This window comes from Terrapene carolina, unplaced genomic scaffold (assembly GCF_002925995.2).
Source record: "Terrapene carolina triunguis isolate 2854851 unplaced genomic scaffold, T_m_triunguis-2.0 Scaffold193, whole genome shotgun sequence".
Classification (NCBI taxonomy): Eukaryota; Metazoa; Chordata; order Testudines; family Emydidae; genus Terrapene; species Terrapene triunguis.
Window position 1 is genome coordinate 848,332 of NW_020664544.1, and position 22,723 is coordinate 871,054.

The 22,723-nt window shown below is 51.1% G+C and overlaps 2 protein-coding genes across 2 annotated transcripts; one reads left to right on the plus strand and one right to left on the minus strand.

The window, feature by feature from the left end:
- Positions 1-2,557: 2,557 nt before the first annotated feature.
- PSME3 (proteasome activator subunit 3) lies at positions 2,558-14,900 on the minus strand. The gene is made up of 11 exons (XM_024224355.3): positions 14,741-14,900; positions 10,865-10,897; positions 10,378-10,440; positions 9,847-9,951; positions 9,497-9,545; positions 8,829-8,941; positions 8,137-8,205; positions 7,418-7,485; positions 7,189-7,243; positions 4,941-5,027; positions 2,558-4,360 (listed from the first exon to the last, which is right to left on the minus strand). Exons 1-11 carry the CDS (start codon positions 14,780-14,782, stop codon positions 4,280-4,282), a joined length of 765 nt encoding a protein of 254 aa, XP_024080123.1. The 5' UTR covers positions 14,783-14,900; the 3' UTR covers positions 2,558-4,279.
- A 1,786-nt stretch (positions 14,901-16,686) lies between these two features.
- On the plus strand, positions 16,687-22,505 carry BECN1 (beclin 1). Its single transcript, XM_024224356.3, has 11 exons — positions 16,687-16,902; positions 17,335-17,402; positions 17,613-17,671; positions 18,410-18,500; positions 18,778-18,914; positions 19,100-19,294; positions 19,579-19,725; positions 20,218-20,367; positions 20,452-20,512; positions 21,002-21,144; positions 21,689-22,505. The coding sequence occupies exons 1-11, from the start codon at positions 16,776-16,778 to the stop codon at positions 21,855-21,857; spliced, it is 1,347 nt and encodes a 448-aa protein (XP_024080124.1). The 5' UTR covers positions 16,687-16,775; the 3' UTR covers positions 21,858-22,505.
- The last annotated feature ends 218 nt before the right edge of the window (positions 22,506-22,723 follow it).

Sequence of the window (22,723 nt, forward strand, 5' to 3'; positions counted from 1 at the left end):
GTGGCACTTTTCCAGCTGAGGGATGTGAAAGCATTTGATCAAGTTCTCCAGAATGACAGCAGCCCCCCACTGCAGGCCATGTTCAGAGTAAGTGGAGAACAAACCTGAATCCATTTCAAACTGCAAGGGAAATTTCAGGAAGCAAATGAACTGAACTGAACAGCAGCACAGCCGGGACACCTGTGCAAACACTCTGACTCTTACGAAAAGTGAGCTGGGTTCTTTAAGAAGCACAAGTGCTAAAGGCCTTGGTTTTGTCTCAACTACGAGAACACCTCCAGCAGCTAGCTAACTCGGAACGAAGAAAGTATCCAGTCTTCTTACTAGCAGCAACACAACTTGTTTATTCCGTTTCAGAGCATGTATCCCGTTCTACACGTCCTACCCAGCCGCAGTACGGAACTTCTCGCAGCCCTGCCCCAGAGAATTCACTTCCTGATGAGGTTTATTTTAGCTAGTTAATTCCTTTTTGGAACCACCTATTGCTACATCCTGGGTTTGGTAAATTGCCCACCTCTCCCTGCCCCCCCGAAGGAGTGAGAAGGGAAGAGTTTTGTGTTGTTCCGAGGAGAGCAGACTGTGCAGCTCACACAACAAGTACAGCTGCACAATCCATCTCTGCAACGTATGGGAACCAAACCCAAAGCCAGCCAGCGGCAGCACCAGAATGCCAGCCACCCGGGCAGGGAGCACATTACTCGACTCCCCGGGAGCTGGCTGGGCCTGTCTACTTGCAGGCAGAACTCCGGCTGCAGGGAGGTTTACGTTCCTTGCTCCCATTTTCACCTGGCCGCTAGTTACATCATTTTAAATGTCAAAGTAAGTTTGCTTGATGCTCCTTCACGCTCAGGATATTGTCTGCAGGGATGGGGTAGCTGGCTGCTGTGCCTTGGTGCCCTTTGATGGGCACTCACCCAGGTAACCTGGGATATTTCCCCCCCACACTCATCAGTTCAGGCCCTAGCAACATGTTACCAGCTTCCTTGTGAGCACAGCAAGAGAGCTACTCCAAGCTCAAGGGTGAACGCCCAGGAAGCTGCTCCCGGTCCCTCCTAAGACTCACCAACGCTTCTTTCTGTGGTAGTGAAGAGCGGGTGCTTTTCACAGTCAGGTTCTTTCAGCGTCAGCCCACGCTGACCCCCAGCTCCTGCGGCCTCACAACAAACAAGGGAATTTTATTTTAAGCCACAGTCCTTTGCTCCTGTTGCGAAGGGGGCCTGGCCTGAGTAGGCCTTTGGCATTTCCCACACCACAGGGAGCAGAGTCCTGGAGGGGGCCTCATGGGCAGCAGGAAACTCAGACTCTCTCCAGAAGCCGTTTCTCACATTCCTCAGTGGCTCCTAAGATTTGTGATGAGATCCAGTGTGCTCGCATAGGAGCCAGCTGCTCAGGGCTGGGCGCACCACTGTTCGGTGGCTGGAGCAAGAGCATCATCTAGTGGCCGTTGGCTCCAGACGGGGAACCCCTCCGTGTGCTCCTGAGAGGATGGCTTCTGTACAGAACAGACTCCTGCTCAGATCAAGCAGCCTTAACTACCTCAGATCCTCAGCATCCACTGTCTACGTCCCCCCTTCACCCAGTCCAGGGGGTTACATGGACTGCAAATACCTGACACCACACTGAAGTGGAGTGTGCGGCAGGTTCCTTTCACCAAGGGGGGAGCCCGGCTCTAGGGCACTAAGGTCTCAAGAGACAGCATTAAGGGGGAGATTTCAATCCTCCCTCAGAGCTCAAGCTCATGGGAGAGGGAGCTTGGAAAGCATTGGTTGCCGTTGGAGAATGTGGTGGAGGTAGGAGGGAGCATGCATGCAGACTAATGCAGAGGAGCAGGTCTCTAGCCCCAGGATGGGGCTGCTCGCTAGAAATGCGAGACAAGGGAGGACAGGAAAGGAAAAGGTCAGCATCCTGAGACCACAGGAGCTTGGAACTCGGAGCAGGAAGTGGAACGACAGAACCATGGCGTGGCAGCTTCTGCCAGCCAGGGGCACTGCTGCTGAGCTTTGCAACTGGCCCGCATCTTTCCTCCCTTGGTCTCCAGCCTAGTGGAAGGGGCCCGGTGAGAGCCCTGGAGCAGGCTCTCTAGCCCTAAAACAGCAGGCAGCCACGGTGAAGCAGGGCCTAGTCAATCCAGCCCTCACCACTGAGACTGACAACCCTGGCGTGGGAGACACGCACTACACAGAGCTGCAGCCATGGCCCAAGGAAGATGCTCCAGGCATCAGCTGCCTAGAGTTGGAGGCTCCCTTATCCCAGTCCCTGGTCCCCAGTGGCCCATTTTATTCCAAATGATTCTAGCAACTCCCAATCGCCCCACGCAGAAGTGAGTAATGGCAGTGTAAAGACATGGGGCCTTGGTACTAGGCTGCTGGATGCTAATGGAACCTCCCGGCTCCACACAGCAGCAGACTGTCTGGAGAAATGGTGAAGGAAAAGGAGATGATATAGTACAAGGGTGGAGCGAGTGGAGGTGAGAGAGGCAGGGCCAGACTGGGACAGAGGCGAGGCCTAGCCACTGACAGAGCATGTCTGACAACGCAGCATCACACAAGGGTCCCACTTAAGAATTCAAAGTACCTGTATTTTAATTTCTTGACATGGTAAAAGTTTTACATACGTTCATCTGGCAAGGAAAGTTGAACAGTCCAACAAATAAAAAGGAATCAGTACAAAGAAACACACAGTGAAGGTGCTGCTCCCAGGCAGCAGCTAAGACGCAGTTGGTTTGTTACTGAATATTTATTAACGGGAAGACGAAGATTGGACTTACTACAAACAACAACGAAGGAGTCTATTGAAAGGGCAGGGGGCCCTCCACGCTCAGAGCAACCCCTGGGAAACCAGCAAGAGACAACGTGGCTCTTCAGCATAGAAGAAGAAACAAAAGCAACAGAACGCAAGAGGGAAGGAGAGGACGTTCATTCCATTTCTCACAACTAACAACTCTAAGGCTACTGCACAAGAAGTTACAGGTGTGACAGTGAGACCCATGGAAGCTACAGGGGTCCAGGACCAACTGACCCAGCTTTCCCCTGAAGGAGGGTGTGAAGTAAAAATACCATAAATAAGAAAATGTAGAAGGAACCTGCAGCGTCATGAGCCCGTTTCCCACACATACAAAAACTGACCATGCAACCGACCGTTTCCCATGGGGTTTGCAATGGACCATGAAACGTTCCAATGGCCTGGGAGGAGCTCCTGGGCACAGGAGAAGGAATCGAGGTACCTTTCACGGGGTGCTGAGGTTTTGATACTGATCTGCTGTGGCTGCTTTTGGCCGCCCTCATTCCAAAAGATCAGCCGTCGCAGCCAGCCTGCCAAACCCTGCCCCCCAATACACTCGGCAGGGGACTGTGCGTCACAACCTGCTAATTCCTTAGCATCAGTGGAGACTAGGAGGACTTCAAAATTTGAGCTCAGGCCTCTCCCTAACTTCATTCTGGACAGAAATGCCTCACGCCGAAGGAGATGTGTGAGAGATTAACATTGGTTTTAACAAAGAAAACTGCTTTGGTAGAGCCAAGAGGAAAGCTACACACAGGAGCGAAAGCTACCCGGGCTCTGAACTGCCAGCCCAGTGGGACGTGGCTGGTGGCAACCGGCTCTAGTGACAGGTGCTCCACATAGCCCTCTGCACTGATCTAGCTGCATTTCACAAGGGAGAGGGACAAACTGGGTGGGATCTAACGTAAGATAGCTCTTTCCTGGCTTGTTTGAACCTAGAAATCTCTGCATGGCACTTTGCTGAGCGTGGCTGCAGCCTGGGCTAGGGGAGCCGCCTGCTCCAAAGGGGCACTTCCTCCCAGCCTTGCCGTTAACAAGCATAAGACAACTAGCCGCAGAGCGGTCACTCAGATGGCACTGAGAAGCAGCTGGCTTCTCGCAGGCAGCACACACTCTGTGGACTCAGTCTAGTGCTGAAGACACTGCATCTCCTCCATTCCCAGGGACCCCAAGGAAACCCTGCAGCTGACAGATGGGGGTGAGGGGGAGAACCCCAGGGCTCGGTCTCTCATCCAGTTCCCACCTAGGTAGGAAGAAGGGAATGCTCCTTCAAGCCTGTCCCATGGCAGTGGCCTGCTCAATACCAATTACTACATTAGGGAGAGTTCCTGAGACCTGAACAAAACCAATCACAGAACTAGGCGAGGGTTTCTTTAGAGTTTAACTAGGAGTGCAATACTATTTCCAGCCAGTTTCCCATCTCGATAGTCACGTAACAAACCAAGGCAATGACGGTCTTTGAGTTGACTGAACAGTTCTCAAGTTCAAACGTTGACACTTAGTAGAGAGTCTCAGCGTTGCTGCTCCGAGGCCTCTTGATCTTCTCAATGTTTTTAAGGATCATATCATGCAAAGTGACCTGGAAGGAAGAGGAGAAAGACCATGGATGCACGTCAAGAGTGGGACGTCCACGATTTGACTTAACTTCACTCTCACCATAAGCACTGGCCTAACCTGAGTAATGGCTGCTCTTAGTTACAGCCCCTTAGCCTACAGCCCCTTGGCCCTTCCCCACCTCACCAGCCCCTGCCCTCAAGCAGCGCGTCATCTCTCATGTCAGGCAGTAAGCACCTTAGGCAAGGCCTTGCCTGTCTGCACTCTGAAGAGACCAGCATGTTTTGGCCACTGCAAGCCCCACCGATGACAGCGAGTTAGTTAACAGAGCCCAGGATTGGCCTACGCCATCTGGAGAGGTTGGGACGGAAGGTTCCGGCAAAGAGCGCCATGAACTGCATGCCCCAGGACGTGCCAGCACTCAGCACAGAGGCGGGAAATACCAGACTCTCCAGGGCAGCGAGTCGCCGCTCTCTCTGCTTGCTAAGAGCAAAGGGAAAGCAGAGGCCCAGGCCTGCTTCCTCTCAGGGCTCTGAGGTGGGATGGATCCCAAGGGTACTTCTCCATAGGGGAACGCATGAGCTGGGGTCCCGACTCTCACTCACATATTGATTCCTCAGCTCTGAGATGATTAAGCGCAGACTAATGTATTCCTTCTCATCAATTTCTGTCACCGTGCGGCGATAATCCTCCTACACAGAGAAGGGAGAACGTGGCTGTGAATAGCCTAGCCTATACAGACATCAAGGGGGCTCTCTCCTGTTCAATCTCATGCATTCAAGGGCACGAGGGGACCGTTGTGATCATGTAGTCGGACCCCCTGTACAGCACAGGCCAGAGACCTGCCCCAAATAATTCCTACAGCTGAGAGTTTAGGAAAACCTCCAATCTTGAGTTAAAAATTGACAGTGATGGAAAATCCACCACGACCCTCGGGAAATTGTTCTAGTGGTTAGTTACTCCCACTGTTAACAACACACACCTTATTTCCAGGCTGGATTTGTCTGGCTTCAGCTTCCAGCCATTGGATCGTGTTAGACCTTCCTCCGCTAGACTGAAGAGCCCAGTATCAAATATTGGTCCCCCTCGTAGGTACTTATAGACTGTGCTCAAGTCACCCCTTAACCTGCTCTTTGTTAAACTAAATAGATTGAGCTCTTTGAGTCTCTCACCATAAGACAGGTTTTCTAATCCTTTAATCATTCTCGTGGCTCTGCTCGGAGCCCTCTCCAATTTATCAACCTCCTTCTTGAATTGTGGACACCCCACAACTAGAGACAGGATTCTGGTAACAGTTGCACCAGTGCCAACACAGAGTTAAAATCACCTCTGTGCTCCTACTCAAAATCCCCTTGCTTATGCATCCTAGGATCACATTAGCTCTTTTGGCCACAGCATCACACCGGGAGCTCATGTTCAGCTGATGATCCACCGTGACCCCTACATCTTTTTCTGAGTCACTGCTTCCCTACATTCTTTGTTCCCAGATGTACATTTATCCATATTAAAACAGATATGGTTTGCTTGCACCCAGTTTACCAAGCAATCTAAATCGCTCTGAATCTGTGACCTGTCCTCTTCTTTATTTACCACTCCCAATTTTTGTCAACTGCAAACTTTATCACTGATGATTTGATGTTTTCTTCCAGGTCATTGATAAAGATGTTAAATAGCACAGGGCCAAGAACTGATCCCTGCAGGATCCCACTGGAAACAGACTCGCTCAATGACGATTCCCCATTTACAATTACATTTTGAGACCTATCAGTTAGCTGGTTTTTAATCCATTTAATGTGGGCCATGTTAATTTTATCTCATTCTAGTTTTTTAATCAAAATGTCGTGTGGTACCAAGTCAAACACCTTACAGAAGTGTGAGTATATTACATCAACACGATCACATTTATTAACCAAACTTGTAATTTTATAAAAAATGTATCAAGTTAGTTTGAAAGAATCTGTTTTCCATAAAACCATGTTGATATGCATCAGTTACATTGTCTTCCTTAGTTCTTTAGTAATCAAACCCCATATCAGATACTCATTGTCTTGCCTGGGATTGCTTCAGGCCTATTATTACCCGGGTACTCCCATTCACCCTGTATAAACTGGCACAACATTAGCTGTCTTCCAGTCTTCTGGAACTTCCTCAGTGCTCCAAGACTGATTGAAAAAAATCAACATTAACAGTCCAGCGAGCTCCTCAGCCAGCTCTTTTAAAACTCCTGGATGCCAGTTATCTGGACCTGCTGATTTAAACATGTCTCACTTTACTAACAGCTGCTTAACATCCTCCAGAGATACTAGTATAGTGGAAATAGTGTTATCACCATAGGCTGAGACTGTATGGTCTGTTTTCCCCACCTCCAAATGTAGAACAGAATTATTTAGTGACCATTTTCACCTTTTCTGCGTTATTATTGGTAATTCTACCATCTCCATCTAGTAATGGACCAATACCATTGGAGGGTTCTTTTTGTTCCTCATATATTTTAAAACTCCCCCTTAATGCCCTTTACTCTACTGGCCATAGATTTCTCCTTGTGTCTCTTAGCATCCCTTATCGATTTTCTACAATTCCTAACTTCTGATTTATATTTATTATTATGAGTTTTCTTTTCCCTTGAGAGAAGCCAGATCCTTCCAGCCCTGCAGGCTCCCCTCCCAGGGCTCCTAGCCACCACAGGGTCCCTCCGCCAACCCTCCAAGCTCCCAGGCCCCACAGGACTCTGGAAGCTGCTGCTTAAGGGAGTCAGTGATAGAAGCAGCCAGTAGAGGGCTACCCACAGAAACAGAAAGACAATTAATTCTCTCCAACCCCACCAAACGCTCAGCAAAGAGATGCTCCACTTACCACATGAGGATATTTTGCTATTTTGGAAACCAGCTTTGCCCTTGTGATATAGTATCTGGAAGGGAAGGGAAGAGGGTAGATTTAAAAAATAGTCAGAAAATAGCAAAGCAGTGTTCTCAGACCTTGCTTTAGCCACGGGGCTCAAGTCCTTACCCAAAAGCACTCAGCCTCCCCATAGAGGGACCCAGTGAAGATTGCTCATAGCCACCCCTTCCCCACCTCCACCTACCTAGAAATCTGGTCCAGATACGAAGCTGCCTCACTCTCCACAGTCCGCAGCTCAGCCACCGTCTCCTCCTGCAAGGGAGCCACGGACACAGAGTGAGCTTCACAGCAGAAGCAAGAAACTCCAACCCCACTCATGTGTGCAGCCACCCAGGGTCCAGCAGCTCAGTCTCTGGCCATCTTTAAAGTTGCAACAGCTACTCGTCAGGGTAGAATCAGACACCGGTCTCAAGCCTCAGTCAGTGAGCGAAGGTTACAGGAACATAGGAACCAGCAGTTCCTGGCCATAATGACCCCCTGCACCAGCCCCACACAGCCCTAAAAATGGAGGCTGCTGATCCTCTGAGCAAGGCAGGCAAGTTCCTGGGCGATTCAGGGAAGGAAGCAATGCAAATAGCTTCACACAACCACCCTGATCCTGCCAGGTTAGGGTGCTGGGTGGAGCACACAGCCTTCCTCTTTACTGGGTCTTGCAAAACTATGGCACGGCTCCCAGGCCTCTGAGCAAAGTGATGCTTCTAGGCCCTCTCTGCCCCTCCCTCCTCTTAGATGCCCAGGAAGGATTCAGGTTTCAACACCAAACCTAGCCGAACGACCCCTCAAAGAGAGCCCTTTGGAGGCAGAGCCAGGTGGCTCTAATGAAAGGCTCCTCAGGAGCCCAAGATGCCCTGGTGTCTGGGGCACTGGCACGTAAAGGAGCCATGTGGCCACGGGTCGCCTTACCTGAATAGAAACGCCAAAGTTGTTTCCATCTTCTATCCTGGGGATCAGAAGCTGCACCCACATTTTGACCTGGAGGGACGCAAAATGACCCTGTGACTGGCTGAGTGCAGACAGCACTGGAGGGACCTGCCTTTAAATCAGGACCTCTTATTGGGAGCCCTCGGAAACTCTCGCTCGAGCAGCTCATCCCAAGACCGTCTCAGGGCCTGGCTCATGTGGGGACTGGGGACAAGGCCTGATGCCTTGACCTCTCCTGGGAACCCAGGACATCCACCCAAGCATTAAGGGAAGATTCTGTCCCTCGATTTTACTGAAGCCCCACTCAGCAAGTATCTGCCACAGGCGTGCCTGGTGCTGTACAACATCACAGAGACGCAAGCGCTTCCAAGCAAAGGACTGGCAGGAGGGAGCTAGCTGAGGGCTGCAGTGACCGCGCCCGCTTCAGGAGCTGGAGTCAGGGCAGCTCCAAGCACATTTGGGAAATGCACCTGCCCCTTTGAGCAGCATCCTCTTCAGAGACCACGAGAAGCGGGGGAGGGGCGGAGTCCTACATTGCCTTATCCTAGGGGTAGGATGGAGGCCCAGTCCACTCTATGGATCCCGGAGAAGCCCTGATGCTATGGGGAAGGAATTTGGACAGCTGGGTCTGGGGGCTGATCACCGTACTGCCCCATGCTCAGGCCCACACCCACCGTGTTGCACTTCTCAATCAGCAGCCTGATCTCCGGTTTCACTTTCTCAATGATGTCCACTAGCTGCTGGTTACTCTTCAGCATCCCGTTGGGCATCACAAACACTTTGGTACCTAGCGCCAGAGGGGAAAGGTCAGTTATTCACAGCATCTCACATCAGAGACCGCCAGCTCTGCACGTGTTCTAACCACGCTGGATCGCCATGGGGACAGGGATATTTAACAGGCTATTACAAAGACTACCACATGGGAAGGGGAAGAGAGACAAGACCCGGGAAGAAACCCAATCTGGAGAAACAGGGTGCAAAGGGAGCTCCCTGAGCCACACATAGGAGCTGCATTGAAACAGAGGCAGCATGAGGCCTGGCAGCTCCCTCCTTCCACGAAGGGGTCATGCGGCTCTAAGTCTGCTCCCTCCAGCAGCATGCCAGCTCTCATGAGCCCTACTCCAGTCTCTTGGGAGAGGCCAAGCTCTGCTCAGCAGAACCACTAGTGGGCTCCTCCGTGACTCAGTCACACGCCCCAGCTTGTAAGAGGAAAGACGGACAGGCCTGGGTAGGGCAGTGGCAGTCGGGAGAGGGCAGGTGGAGCTTGTGCAGTTTCATACCCCTAGGCACGGAGCGCTGGCTCAGCGGGCAGGCAGCAGCACAGAGACTTGGGGACTCTTACCCTGGAAGGTCTCTTCACAGTCTTCCAGCTTCCTCTTTTTCATATTTGGCTAAAATACACACAACAAAACGTTTTACTCCCCAACCACCCGGGACTTAGTGCGACAGCAGCGAGGAAATTCCTTACAGAACATCTTCGAGGGTCCTGATTTCAGAGCAGCCTTCCCCCTCCAACTGGGGGTGGGTTACAGAGCAAACACAGCACCACCTCCAGCCAGGATCCACGGGCTGAAGAGACCAGTTCTCACATGCTCACGGGCGGCTGTGGCCTGTCGTTAACAGGGAACAGCCTAACCGAATGCACTGCAAGCCATGCAGGTTTAATTAACGTAGCCCAGGGAGGAATCTTACCCCGTCCAGTGCATCATGGCTGTTAGTGAGAAGGATCGGGTCAGGGACAGGAAGGTTCATGTCTGAGTGGATCTGGGTGAGATCATGAATATTCAGGATGGACTCCTGGAAAACAACAAGAAGTCACATACAAATCTAACAACTTTTGTCATGTTAATCACCAGGAAATGGGAGATTCCAGACCTCAGGTTTCATCCAGCCACCAGGCAAGCGAGAACAGAGGCAGGTACGAAGATAGGACTGAGAGGACTAGGAAAATGGATTGTAAGTTTGGGACCGAACCCGTTAGGTTTCTATCCAGTGCCCATCTGATGGGATCCATACACTATCACAGTCCGTAAGAGACACTGGGCCAAGTGTCATGGGCTAATGGCATTCAAATGGGTATAAAGCAAGTTTGGGACACTGCTTTTCAGCGTTTTATCCTCTGTTTTACTCTCTGCTCTGACTAAAGACAACCCCTCCCCAGGGTCAGGATTGCATGCTGGACACTGAAGTGAATGGGGAAGCAGGCAACAGCACATATCTTACCTTAAGGAACCCATCAAGTTCTAACAACTTCTTTGGGAAAAAATTCGCCACCAAATCTTCAGCCTGAATGAGAAAGAGCAGCAGATGGTTACACGAGAGCAACGCCTCAGGCTGCCCTCACCTCTGCACTTAGCCAGCACGCAAGGACACGGTGGAAACCAAGGCTACTGCAAAAGGCCAAGTGTAGAGCTCTGTTCAAAGCCGGGGGGGAGGAGGGGGGGAAACTCAGAGGGAGTCAAACTCTCCCACCTCAAGGCTGAGGAGTCTTGGCAGCCCTCCACTCTGCCAAGGCTCTGGAGAACAACAGGGCTACAGACTCGCCACACTCAGGGAGTGACTGAAGTGCCGAGTGCCAGCAAGGAGCCTGCAAAGAAAGGTTCTGCTGCACCTCAGAGATCATAGCACAATCCAACAGAAGGCTAATTCCCAACATGGCATTCACTCTGCCCCCAGGTTCCATTCTGGGGAGATGGGCGAGGACACTTACCTCACTTGTGATCCGCTCCCTGAAAGAGTCAACCTAGAAAAGAGGAAAACAACAGCTCAGAATAACTGCTCCCAAACAGCACAGTTCACAGCCAGCCTTAGTTCTTCCTGATCTAGCAGCCCAGGTGTGCCAGGCACTGGGCCAGAGGCAAAGCCCTACATATTCATTCCACAGCTACAGAACTCATCCGCTGCCTCGGAGCTGGACCCCAAATTCCAGCTCTCTTAGAGGTGTACATTGTTGCATTCCTGAGGACTAGCCTGAAAACCAGAACGAGAGGTAACTGACCCAGGGTCGTTTGCCCGTCTGCAGACAGCCTCAAACAATAGCGGAGAGGAGTGAGCTGACCGACTCATCTTCATGGGCTTGCATGGAAGCATGAAGAGGACAGTGTGAGAACTGGAAATGCAAGGCCTGCATTCAAAACGGAACTCTATCCTAAAATTAAGCAGTGGGGCCACTCCCTGACCATCCTAGCCATGGCATATTGAATCCAATAAGAAACCCTGTTTTCAGAATGTATCTGAAGCTCCCAGAGTCTCTTAAGTGCCCAGAATTTGGGGCCCTTGATGCAGAATTTAGGTCCAGTTTGCCCTGCAGCACACAGAGCCTCGGCATAGGGTAAATGGCCCCTTTACAATGGAGACCCAGGGTGAGAATGATACTGTAGAGGGGCAGGTGGCCACACAGCAGCCTCTCCAACACCTTCCCCACCAGGCCAACGGGAAAGACGACAGAGCTTTATAGGATGTCATTATTACCAACTGCTGAAAGGCCTCCAGACTCGATATTCCAGGCAGAAGCGGTTACTCCAGGACAGGGAAAGTCCCTGTTTGTCAGACTCAGCAACCTCAGTAAACAGAGCCCATGCTGGCAGTGCAGGGACAGCAGGTCTAACATTCCCCATCCCTGTACTGCTACCATTGTGGATGGAGAACACAGCCAGCAGCCGTGCAGGCGAAGCACAACCAGAGACTGAAGTTGCTGCTGTTAGATCGACAAGGCAAAAAGTGCACTCCAGAAGGTCCCCATGAAGCCTCACAAACATGCACATTATGCGGAGCACTCCTGGACTGGAACAGAGGCCACCACCAGCCGAACTTCTCAGGGCCACCCTAAATACTCATTGTCAAGTGTTACAGCTAATTATGCTGAGCCCGTCTCCTTTATCTGGCTGTTAAGCTGACTTGGTCAAATGCCTAACGCCTGGCTTGATTGATCATAAAGCAGAAATGCAGCGGAACAGCTGCCTATCTGAGGCAGTGGAAGAACAGAGAAATTGCACCACCTCACAGGCATGCACATTGCAAGACGTATTCCTTTTGCTTAGCTTTAGGCCAAGTGGGTTTTTATTCTTCCTCCGGACACTTCTTTTGCTCTTGAGGTCTGAATGATAGTGAGAGCTCTCACTGTTCACTGAGGGGGTGGAGGGTCTGGTAATAACTGATAATTTGCATAAGAAGCCCATGGTTGCCATAGCAGTAAACGCTATCAGTTACTGAAATGTTTTGCCCTTGTTCTCACCCCACATAAGGGTCCCATCAATTCAGTCCCTTTCTCTGGGGAGAGAAGTGGGCATGCTCCCCAACGGTGAGAGGATTTGTTGGTTGCCATCAAAAAACCGGAAACTCACCATTCCCTGGCTCAAAACCACAAGACTGCAGAGTAAAGCTAGGGCAAGAATGTGAAGACAAGTGCAGTCTGGTTATTGAAAGGGGCATCACCAACCAGAAGGCTGGTCAATGTAAAATACAAGCTGTTTGGGGTCCTACACATGAACTTCAGCCCCTTGCCAATTTGGGGGTTGACGACCACTTTTCTTATTTCTTTAAAAAACATTTTACTCTCATGTTGCTACATGACTGACCCACACACAGGGAACCTGACTATACCAGGGAAATGGTGCTACCAACTATGCACAAAGCACAGTCAAACAAGCAAAGGAAACAAACCAGGACAAATGCCAATATTTCCATTTTTATAACCTGAGGTGTTGCTCTGACAATAGAAGGTGCAATACATTGCAGTCAGAGTGAAATCTGAAATTGACAGTGCCCTTACAAGTATTTCAGAGAACAATCTAAAGCCTCTCTGAACGCAGGGCCGGCTCCAGGCACCAGCTCAGCAAGCAGGTGCTTGGGGCGGCCAACGGAGAGGGGCGGCACGTCCGGCTCCGAAGAATGAAGCAGCGGTGGTAGCGCCGCCGCCGAAGTGCCGCAGACCGCGACTTTTTTTTGCGCTGCTTGGGGCGGCAAAACCCTGGAGCCGGCCCTGGCTGAAGGGGGTGACTTGGAGCGGGCAAAGGGTTTTCCAGACTCAGACCTATTCTAGAGCAGACTGTGCAGCATGAGAGCCCAAATCTACCATCTGAGAGGTGCAATAAACAATAACTGCGTCGTTCATCTGGCCCCACAGACCTGACTGTTAATTACAACAAAAGTGACCCCAGTGACAATCTCCCCCCCAACATTCTCCCCCAATCCCCAGGCTTAGGCAAGTGTTCCCACACTGTAGGCATCTCACCTAACAGGCTGCTCCTCAGAGGAGTGAATTCCTTGACAAAGCAGCAAGACATTTAACCCCTGCTGTCATTATCTACTAAGCAAAAACAAAAAGCAGCAAGCGAAGGCACATGGCCACCCAGCCTGAGCAACAGGGCAGCCTGATATTCAGGGTCTATCTACGCTGCAGCCCTGCCACCATAACATTGTGGTGTGGACACTTTCTACTTTGACTGAAAGAGTTTTTCTGTTGATGTTGTTAATCCAGCTCTCGGAGAGGCGGTAAGTCGCTAGGCTGATGCTGCATCTCCACCGAGGGTTAGATCGACCTAACTGCGGCACTCAGCGCACAACATTTCACAGCCTAGTTTTCAAGTGCAGACCCCTCAGGGACCTGTACACTGCAGGGAAAGCGGGACCCAAGCTCGGGGCGACTCTGGCAGGTGCAGCAGGCTGGAAATTCTCAGGCAGAGCCATGACAAGTAAGATGAAGGTCAGCATTGAATGAGATACAGCGAGAAGGATGCAGCCACTGAATCAGCCCCTCCCCCGGGGTTAGTCATTTGGCCACCAACTAAGCTGTATCTTACGGCCATGTACGCTGCAGGTGCCCGCGTCCCGCAGTGCTGGGGACAGAGGTGGTGCTAGCCCATTAGGGACCCTAAGCAGGAATATTTTGCTCCCCCCCCCCAACACATGCTAGAAGAAGCAAATGGGGCCCCCCCTGAGCTGCTCAGGGCCCTATGCAATTGCTTAGTCTGCTCATGCTGGGGCCAGCGAGGACACTGCCAAGCATCAGGGTACAGGAGAGGTTCGCCCCCCCGCAGGCGGGCTGGGATTTGCAGGCACGGGGGGTGGGGGGTTGCTGCGGTGACTGGGGGCCACACGAGGAAAGGAGCAGGTTTGACCTGTCATCGTTAGGCTTCAGCGTCAACGACGCCCCCCGCCCCCGCCCGATCCCTCCACCGCTCCTCGGGCAGCGGCCGGCGAAGAGGGGCACGTGGGGGGGGGGGTCGGGGCAGCAGCCGCATGAAGAGAAAACCCGTGGGGGGAGGGGCGGCCGCATGAGGGGACCGGGCCGGGAGGACACGTGGGGGCGGGATCCGGACCGGACGGGGGGGCGGGCGGGACCGGGCCGGGCTGGGCCGGGAGGACACGTGGGGGCGGAATCCGGGCCGGACGGGGGGGGAGGGGCCCGTGGGCGGGATCCGGGCCAGAGGGTACGTGGGGTGGGGGAGGGGCGGGACCGGACCGGGCCGGGCGGACACGTGGGGGCGGGATCCGGGCCGGACGGGGGGGGGGGGGCCCGTGGGCGGGGTCCGGGCCGGGGAGTACGGGGGGTGGGGGGGGGGCGGGGCCCCCGGGGCATCGCTACCTTTAGCTTCACTTCCGGGTCCACCTTGAGCAACGAGGCCATGGCGGGGGGGGGCTGGGCCGGGCGCCCCCTTGTCTCGCTCTCGCTCGGGGTCTCACTCGCGCCCGTCGGAACCACCGGCTTCGCCGCCACCGGAACTGACCTCACAATAGCCGCCGCCAATCCGTGAGCTCGCCTTCCCCACGTGACCATTCTTCCCGGCGCGCATGCGCCGCACGCGGAGCAGGGCCCCAGAGCAGCAGCGAGGGAGCGAATAAAAATGGCCGCCTCAGCCTTTCCCCCGCCCGCCCGACTTCCGGCCCCCACATGACGTCATGCCCCCGGCGCCGACGCGAGACCGGAAGCCGTAGGTCCTGGTTGGTTAGCGGAGCAGGCGCTTTGATTCGCCCTTATAAAGTGTGTGTTTTATCTTCCAGGACCCGCAAGGGGCCTGCCTCCGCCGTGGCACCTGGCAGCCACAGCCAGGAAGGGGGGACCCGTGGGGGGGCGCCCGGGGGGGGCAGGGAGACGGTCGCGGGATGGGGCGGCCCTAGAGTTCCCAACTGTGGTTGGACGCATTCCTGGAGATTTCATCACATGACATCATCTTTAGTAAAAGATTGATCTTTATTTCCTGGAGGGTCCAGGCCAGTCCTGGAGGGTTGGCAACCTACGGGCCAGGGAGACGGGCGATGGTTGCCCTGGTGCCCGTGGCATTGCTGCGCTGAGCACCCCACCCACTAGCCCTGACACTGCCTGCACCTGCCCCCACAGCGCCACAGGCCTGTGCTTAGGGCACTAGCATGTGGCGTTTGTTGCCACTCCCGGTAACGGGCACCTTATGGGACGAGTCGAGCAGTGAGTGACCCTCCCAGGGTGCAGCCGGATGCTAACGAGCCCGCAGCCACAACAGCAAAGCGCATGTGGGGCAGGGAGACACATCTCGGGGAGGAAGGGGGTCGGGGTGTGAGTCTTGCAAGGAGTTTTTATTAACAGCCAAACATCAGCTCTAGGAAACTGGCATTGGGATCCCCCAGTGTGTGTGTGAGAGTCAGAGTATGTATGATAGTCAGATAGCTGCTGTCCATCCCTTCTCTCTGAATAAAGGGGTACCTATGGGGATAGAGGGCACTTATAGCAATAGGTGGATTCCATTCTCTGTAGTAATTGGCCTGTTCCACAGGCAGGAAATGCCCTCTACGGGAGAGATGAACAAGCCTCTGCCCCTGGCCTTTGACCCTACGTTGGAGGATGAGTTTTACTCACTAGTGGGCATGGTTGGAATGAGCCTGACTGTGGACCAGGCTCCTCCAAAGGGCGTGAAACCGTTGGTCAGGGCAGGCCAAGTGCTGAGGCCCTGCCTGCGCGTTTACCCACCCTGACTTGGTCGGTTTCTGATGACATGGCAAGATGTTGGTGTGAGCCAGGGATAAACAGCAGTGTCTGTGAAGTGCTGCTGAGAGCACCATCAACCCCCGGGAGCCGCACGCCGACCCTTCGGGGGCCTTCGAACCCAGGCCCGAACCCATGGTGGTGCTCTGACAACACAGTCCAGGCCTCCCTCACTGCACCCCCATGCTGCCCCCTCCCCTGCTGGCTCCTCCCCGCACCACACTGCCCCCTCCCCTGCTGGCTCTTCCCCCCCCCCCGCCTAGGGTGACCAGCTGTCCCCATTTTATACGGACAGTCCTGATTTTTGGGTCTTTTTCTTATATAGGCTCCTACCACCCCCTGTCCCGATTGTTCACATTTGCTGTCTGGTCACCCTACCCCCGCCACACTGCCCCCTCCCCTGCTGGCTCCTCCCCCTCCCTTGCTGGTTTCCCCAGACTGCCGTCACCCCGCGGCCCCCATTAGTCCCCCTGCCCGCTAGGGGCGCTGCAGGCCGTGTAGGGGGACATTACGTCACGTGCTGCATGCGCGGCGATGCGCTGTGCGGGCCCGGAAGTGACGCGGGCGCTGTTCGGGTTCGGGTCCGGAGCCCGAGCGCGCGGGGAGCTCGTTTCCACGCTAGGAGTCGGAGCGGCCGGGAGCGCGGGGCGCGCCCCGCCCGGGCATGGAGGGCTCCAAGTCATCGGCGTGCACCATGCAGGTGAGCTTCGTGTGCCAGCGCTGCAGCCAGCCGCTCAAGCTGGACACCTCCTTCAAGATCCTCGACCGGGTCACCATCCAGGAGCTGACAGGTAAGGGGGGTCATCGGCCGGGGCTTCTGGCGAGAAGCGGGCTGGGGTCCCTGTCCCAGCGCTGGTGGCGGGGAGCGGGGGCACTGTCCGGGGGTGACGGGGAAAGGACTCTGGCGGCGGGGGCCGGGCTGATATCGGGGCAAGCACAGAAGGTTTGGTGTTTTCACAACACAGCTGATCAGGCGGTTAGGACGATTCCTGCCTACCGGAAATGCCCTGGGGGTGGGTTTAGGGAGGCAGAGAGGGGCTGTCTGGAATGTCGGTAGGACAGGGGTTAACACAACCCTTTGTGAAAAATGGCTGGGATGACCCCAAGTGGGGGCTTGACTATACAGCCCAATTCAGTCAGAAACCTGCAGCACTGTGAAATAGTTTCATTGTTTATCGTGCACGATTTCTTCAGTCCCCTAGTAATTGTTGTTCTTTGTTTAGCTCCCTTACTTACCACAGCTCCAGCAAAACCAGGAGACATTCATGAAGAAGAGACCCACTTAACAGAGGTAAAAGGTTTGCATTGAATATCTCTTCATTCCTTTACCCAAGGTCCTGTGATAAAGCTAGTTTGTCTCTTGGAGGCTACAGGTTAGCCTGAGCTTTAATTTGTCTTGTGAGGATGATAATCCTTCTTTTGAGAGAGAGTCAAAAAGGAAACTGATTCTATACTTCTATGTCATGAGTGGCATTTGATGGTGTATTGCCTTAATTTCCAGGAAGCCTTCACAGAAAACCGTCAGGATGGTGTATCCAGGAGATTCATTCCTCCAGCCAGGTATCACTTGTGTTTGCAGTAAATTTTCTGAAACATTGTGGGGGTCTCCTGCTTCTACATGGATTCATCTCTATAAGAGCTGCCATGATGGAAGACGTTGTGGCTGTCGGCTTCATTTCAGAATAAATCTTACTCAGTCTGTATTTATCACACACTCCACTGTAGTATATGAAAGCCAAAAGAACTCCCATCTGGGGAAGGATAAGTATAACTTGCATGCTTTGGGTGTGAGTGGTTGACCACAGAAGTCATACATTAAGCACAGATTCTCCCTTGCTGCGGTGAACCTCACCTAGGTTTATGCTGAGATCCTCAGCTTCCTTGGGCACTTGGGGTATTCACTGGACCCAGTAGGGTCCCAAAAGCTTTTTTAATCCATTCCATTCAGGACCTTGCTATTCCCATCCCCCCTTTCATGTAGCAGCTCTAACTCCTGCATTTGTGGTGTTCTTGGGACATTATTTACCACCTAAGGGATGGCACAGAACTAATACCTGTGCACTGCCACCTAAGACTGCAAATCTCCCACTGACCTTCATGTAAGTTTAGTGTATAGCTAGATAAACCTTTGTTCAAAAATCAAAGAGAAAGGACTGCACAAGACCTCAGAATTAAAGGCACAGTGGAGGAAGCTTCTCTGTGAGGAAGCTTTGGGACATAATAGCCCAGTGAGAGAAATTCAGTGATGTTCTGACATTCTTCATCAGTTCACAACAATAAAATCCCTTTCTCTTCAAGAATGATGTCAACAGAAAGTGCCAACAGTTTTACTCTGATTGGAGAGGCTTCTGATGGGGGCACCATGGAAAATCTCAGCAGAAGACTGAAGGCAAGTCTCATGCTGACTGACAAAGTGTAAGTTCTTTGGGGTAGTTTGCTAGTTGGAGTTGTAACTCATATTTCTGGACTTCAAATATTTGTGTAGAATAAAGGTAAAAGTTTAAAATCTGTTCAGTTTATCAAGCTTGGGCTGTGAAAAATGGCACATTGCTGTTCTCTTAGTGGGCACAAGTCTGTCCATTGAAGACTTGGTTTTTCATTTAATATTGAGCAGAACCTGGAGCGGATTCTAAAATTTCTGTACTAAGAGTAAACTCTTTCTCTAGGTTACTGGTGACCTCTTTGACATTATGTCAGGACAGACGGATGTGGACCATCCTCTATGTGAGGAATGCACAGACACCCTTCTAGACCAGTTAGACACACAACTCAATATCACAGAGAATGAATGCCAGAACTACAAGTGAGTGATTTATTATTGAACTGTTGGAGCACTCCATCATCACTTCCAGTAGCCTTAGTCTGAAGAGCATGGAAAGAATATAGATATAAAGAAGTCCCTGAACGGAGCATTTGGCTGTTCTCCAAATCTCATCCTTTGAGAATTGCCTTAAGTATCCTTTTGTAACCACCTACTGTCTCCTGTAGACGATGTCTGGAGATCTTGGAACAAATGAATGAGGACGATAAGGAGAAGCTGCAGATGGAGCTGAAAGAACTTGCTTTGGAAGAGGAGAGATTGATCCAGGAGCTGGAGGAAGTAGAGAAGAACCGCAAGATGGTAGCAGAAAATTTTGAGAAAGTCAGGGCAGAAGCAGAGAGACTGGATCAGGAGGAAGCACAGTGAGTCTTAGCCAAAGTCTGTTTCATGGCAGGAGTGACAAATATGGACAAGTGGGTGTATCAGACTGGGTTGTGGGTAAACATGTACTATACTTCTAATCACTCACAAATACTGTCTGGGTACAAGTGGCTTCCTCTATTACAAAACTGGGGATCTGGTACCTACTTAGAGTGACTTGGGTCTCTCTCCACAGACAGGGTCTGACTGGGGTAGTGGTGCATGTAGGAGTTGGTCTTTTGCTGTCTTGTTCTGTTGGTAGCTTTCTCATTGTTGCTGTTTGAAGGTATCAGAAGGAGTACAGTGAATTCAAGAGGCAGCAACTGGAGCTGGACGACGAACTGAAAAGTGTTGATAACCAGATGCGCTATGCCCAGATCCAGTTGGATAAACTGAGGAAAACCAATGTGTTCAATGCAACTTTCCATATCTGGTAATGTAGGCTCTGGGCTAGAGGGGCAGAGCTGCTGAAGCTTTTGTGATTCTGCATTACAGCATCATTGCCAAGACAGCAGCTTGGTTTTTGGCAACTTAGGTGCTAAGCAGGGCTGAAATCTACTTCTTAGTTGAGAGCAGGCGATCAGATCTCCTCATGGTGGCAGCTGAAAGGGCAGGAAAGGAAACGTGCTCTACCCAGGCTGTGTGAGGAGATTTGCAAATGTGAGAGCAGCTGTCAAACCTGGGACCACGTGGAGCCCAGAGCTGAGCCCTAACTGAACAGCTCTGCATGAGCTTTTGCACTTGCCATGTTGAATCCTGAACTTTACAAAGATAATATAAGCTGCTCCATTGTCTTTGAGCTCCGTAAAGAGACTTGATGGCTTGCAGGGTTATTACCTTGCATTACAGCAGCAATGGGGATTAGGTGCCCTAGAGACAATCCTTGCCCCAAAGAGCTTACTTACAACTTCTCCTCGTAACACAGGCACAGTGGGCAATTTGGCACAATTAATAACTTCAGACTTGGCCGCCTCCCCAGCGTCCCTGTAGAATGGAATGAGATCAATGCAGCTTGGGGGCAGACTGTGCTACTGCTTCATGCCCTTGCTAACAAGATGGGCCTGAAATTTCAAAGGTAAGAGTAGTTCTTTATACACATTGTACTGGCTATCGTGCCATGGGAAAAGGCACTCACAGACTTATCTGCCTTTTCTTTCAGATACCGTCTCGTTCCCTATGGAAACCATTCATATTTAGAGTCCCTCACAGACAAATCGAAGGTAAGAAAGTCCAAAACTAATCTGCCTGGAATGCTAAATTCCCTCTATTCCTGCTAATACGAGTGAGCAGAAAATGTCAATCCTGCCATTCACGATTAGATCTTAGTACAGGCTTAATACAGTTGCTGCTGTAACTGCCTTACCTCTAATAATCGTAGAACTGGCAGGGACCTCAAGAGGTCATCTAGTCCAGTCCCCTGCACTCAAGGCAGGACTAAGTATTATGCTTCGTGCTCCCCTGGGGGGGGGGGGAGGGATGCAAAGAAGCAGAGGAGGTGCCCTGCTTTATTTAAAAGTCATTCTTCTGGCCAGTTGAGGTGTGTCAACGGGCTCAAGAGTCCTGTCCAGGTGGTGACTGGGATGAGTGGAACGCAATGTGGCTTGGCTCTTGAAGGCAGAGGAATCCCTAGGGCCATCTCCTGCGCCTGTGGTGAGAGTTTCTAAACTGGAGTCTCTCTCGGCTGCCTAGAATTAACTTCTGTCTTTTAGGAGTTGCCCTTGTATTGTTCTGGAGGTTTAAGGTTCTTTTGGGACAATAAATTTGATCATGCAATGGTGGCATTCCTGGACTGCGTGCAGCAATTCAAAGAGGAGGTGGAGAAAGGCGAAACTCGCTTTTGTTTGCCTTACAGGTAAATGTCTCTATCTGAAGTGCTTCTGTAACATAGTGCATGTTAGCCCATGCAGCTCTGCCAGTGCCCCTCTATCCTGAGCCACAGCATTCTTTGCTATTCCAGGCTTGTCTTACTTTCAGCCAAATCATCTGATGATTCTGTGCTTGAGTGGAGAGTGGCACAGAACCATTTCCTGGGCTCTGTCTCTTTTGACCTATATGGGATTTAAAGCTAGTTACTCAGCAATGAAAGGCCACTGCATAGTTTTTTTAAAAGCTGGTTATTACCTTTGTTAAAATAGGGCATCAGACCACGGCTTAGACAAAATGTTCAGTGGTCATGTAAGATTCATAATTCTGAGATTAAAGGGTCTGAAAATACAGTACTTGGATACTTCAGATGTCAAACCCAACTACAGAAATAACTGCTTCAAAATCAGTGGAATCAAGCTAGCTTAAATGAAGTTACACAGAGGAGATTACACAGCATTAGCGGCTTATCAGAGGTGACTATTTCTGTTGAAATGTAAATGTGTTAATAAACCTCTGTTTATATGATACAGAATGGATGTGGAGAAAGGCAAGATCGAAGATACAGGTGGCAGTGGTGGCTCTTACTCTATTAAAACACAGTTTAACTCTGAAGAGCAATGGACAAAAGCACTCAAATTCATGTTAACTAACCTGAAATGGGGTCTTGCCTGGGTTTCATCCCAATTTTATAACAAATGACTGAGTGTGTGTGAAGAACTTGGACTGAGGGCTAGAGAGTATCTGCTTTGTTTTTCTTCTCGAGAATGTCATAAATTGTCACTTAATATTAACCAATACAACATGTTTACAATACCAAAAATCCACAAGACACTTTAAAATTTAATTTGACAAGTAGTGCATAGAAAAGCAATATGTAAAATTGTACTGTTGAGCAGAACTGAATATAATTCAGCTCTTTATGAAATAGCTAGTTAGCAAGTATCTGGGAGTTTTATAGACAAGTCAGAAACTTGCTGTGCAGCACCAGTAGGTATCTGATGTAATCTCATTACAGTTTAAGAGAGAATGCAGTTAGAAAAATGAAATATTAGTGACACAGTGAGAACTGTGTTGTGGGCAAAGCCTATGGAAGCTCTGCCTGATCACCCTAAATGTTGACTAATGCTTGAAACTTAGTATCTTCTCTTTAAATCAGAACTGATGAGCACTTAACTTGGTGCCATTGAACTTTATGGGGGGTTTGATATTGTTTAAAACATTGCCAGCTATTTAACTATTTGTAACAAATATTTCCTGCAGCCTGTTACTGCACAAAGGTGCACTGAATAACACTGTAATAAAATACTTTGTATTCTGGACAAATTGAGTGCTTCCATTCCACATACACTTAACTACAGCATGGCATCCTGTGGACTGGTATGTAGATTCTGAATAGCTTTCCATCCAAGTAAGATTTAAATCAAGCTTTCAAAGCAGCTGGTGCTTGATTTGACTTGCATTTCCATGTTAACACTGGCAGACTACCTAACTGACTTTCTTTTTGAGCTGTGGGGAAACTAGATCTGGGGGGACGAAGGAAAGGAATATAGGAAGGAACAACCTTG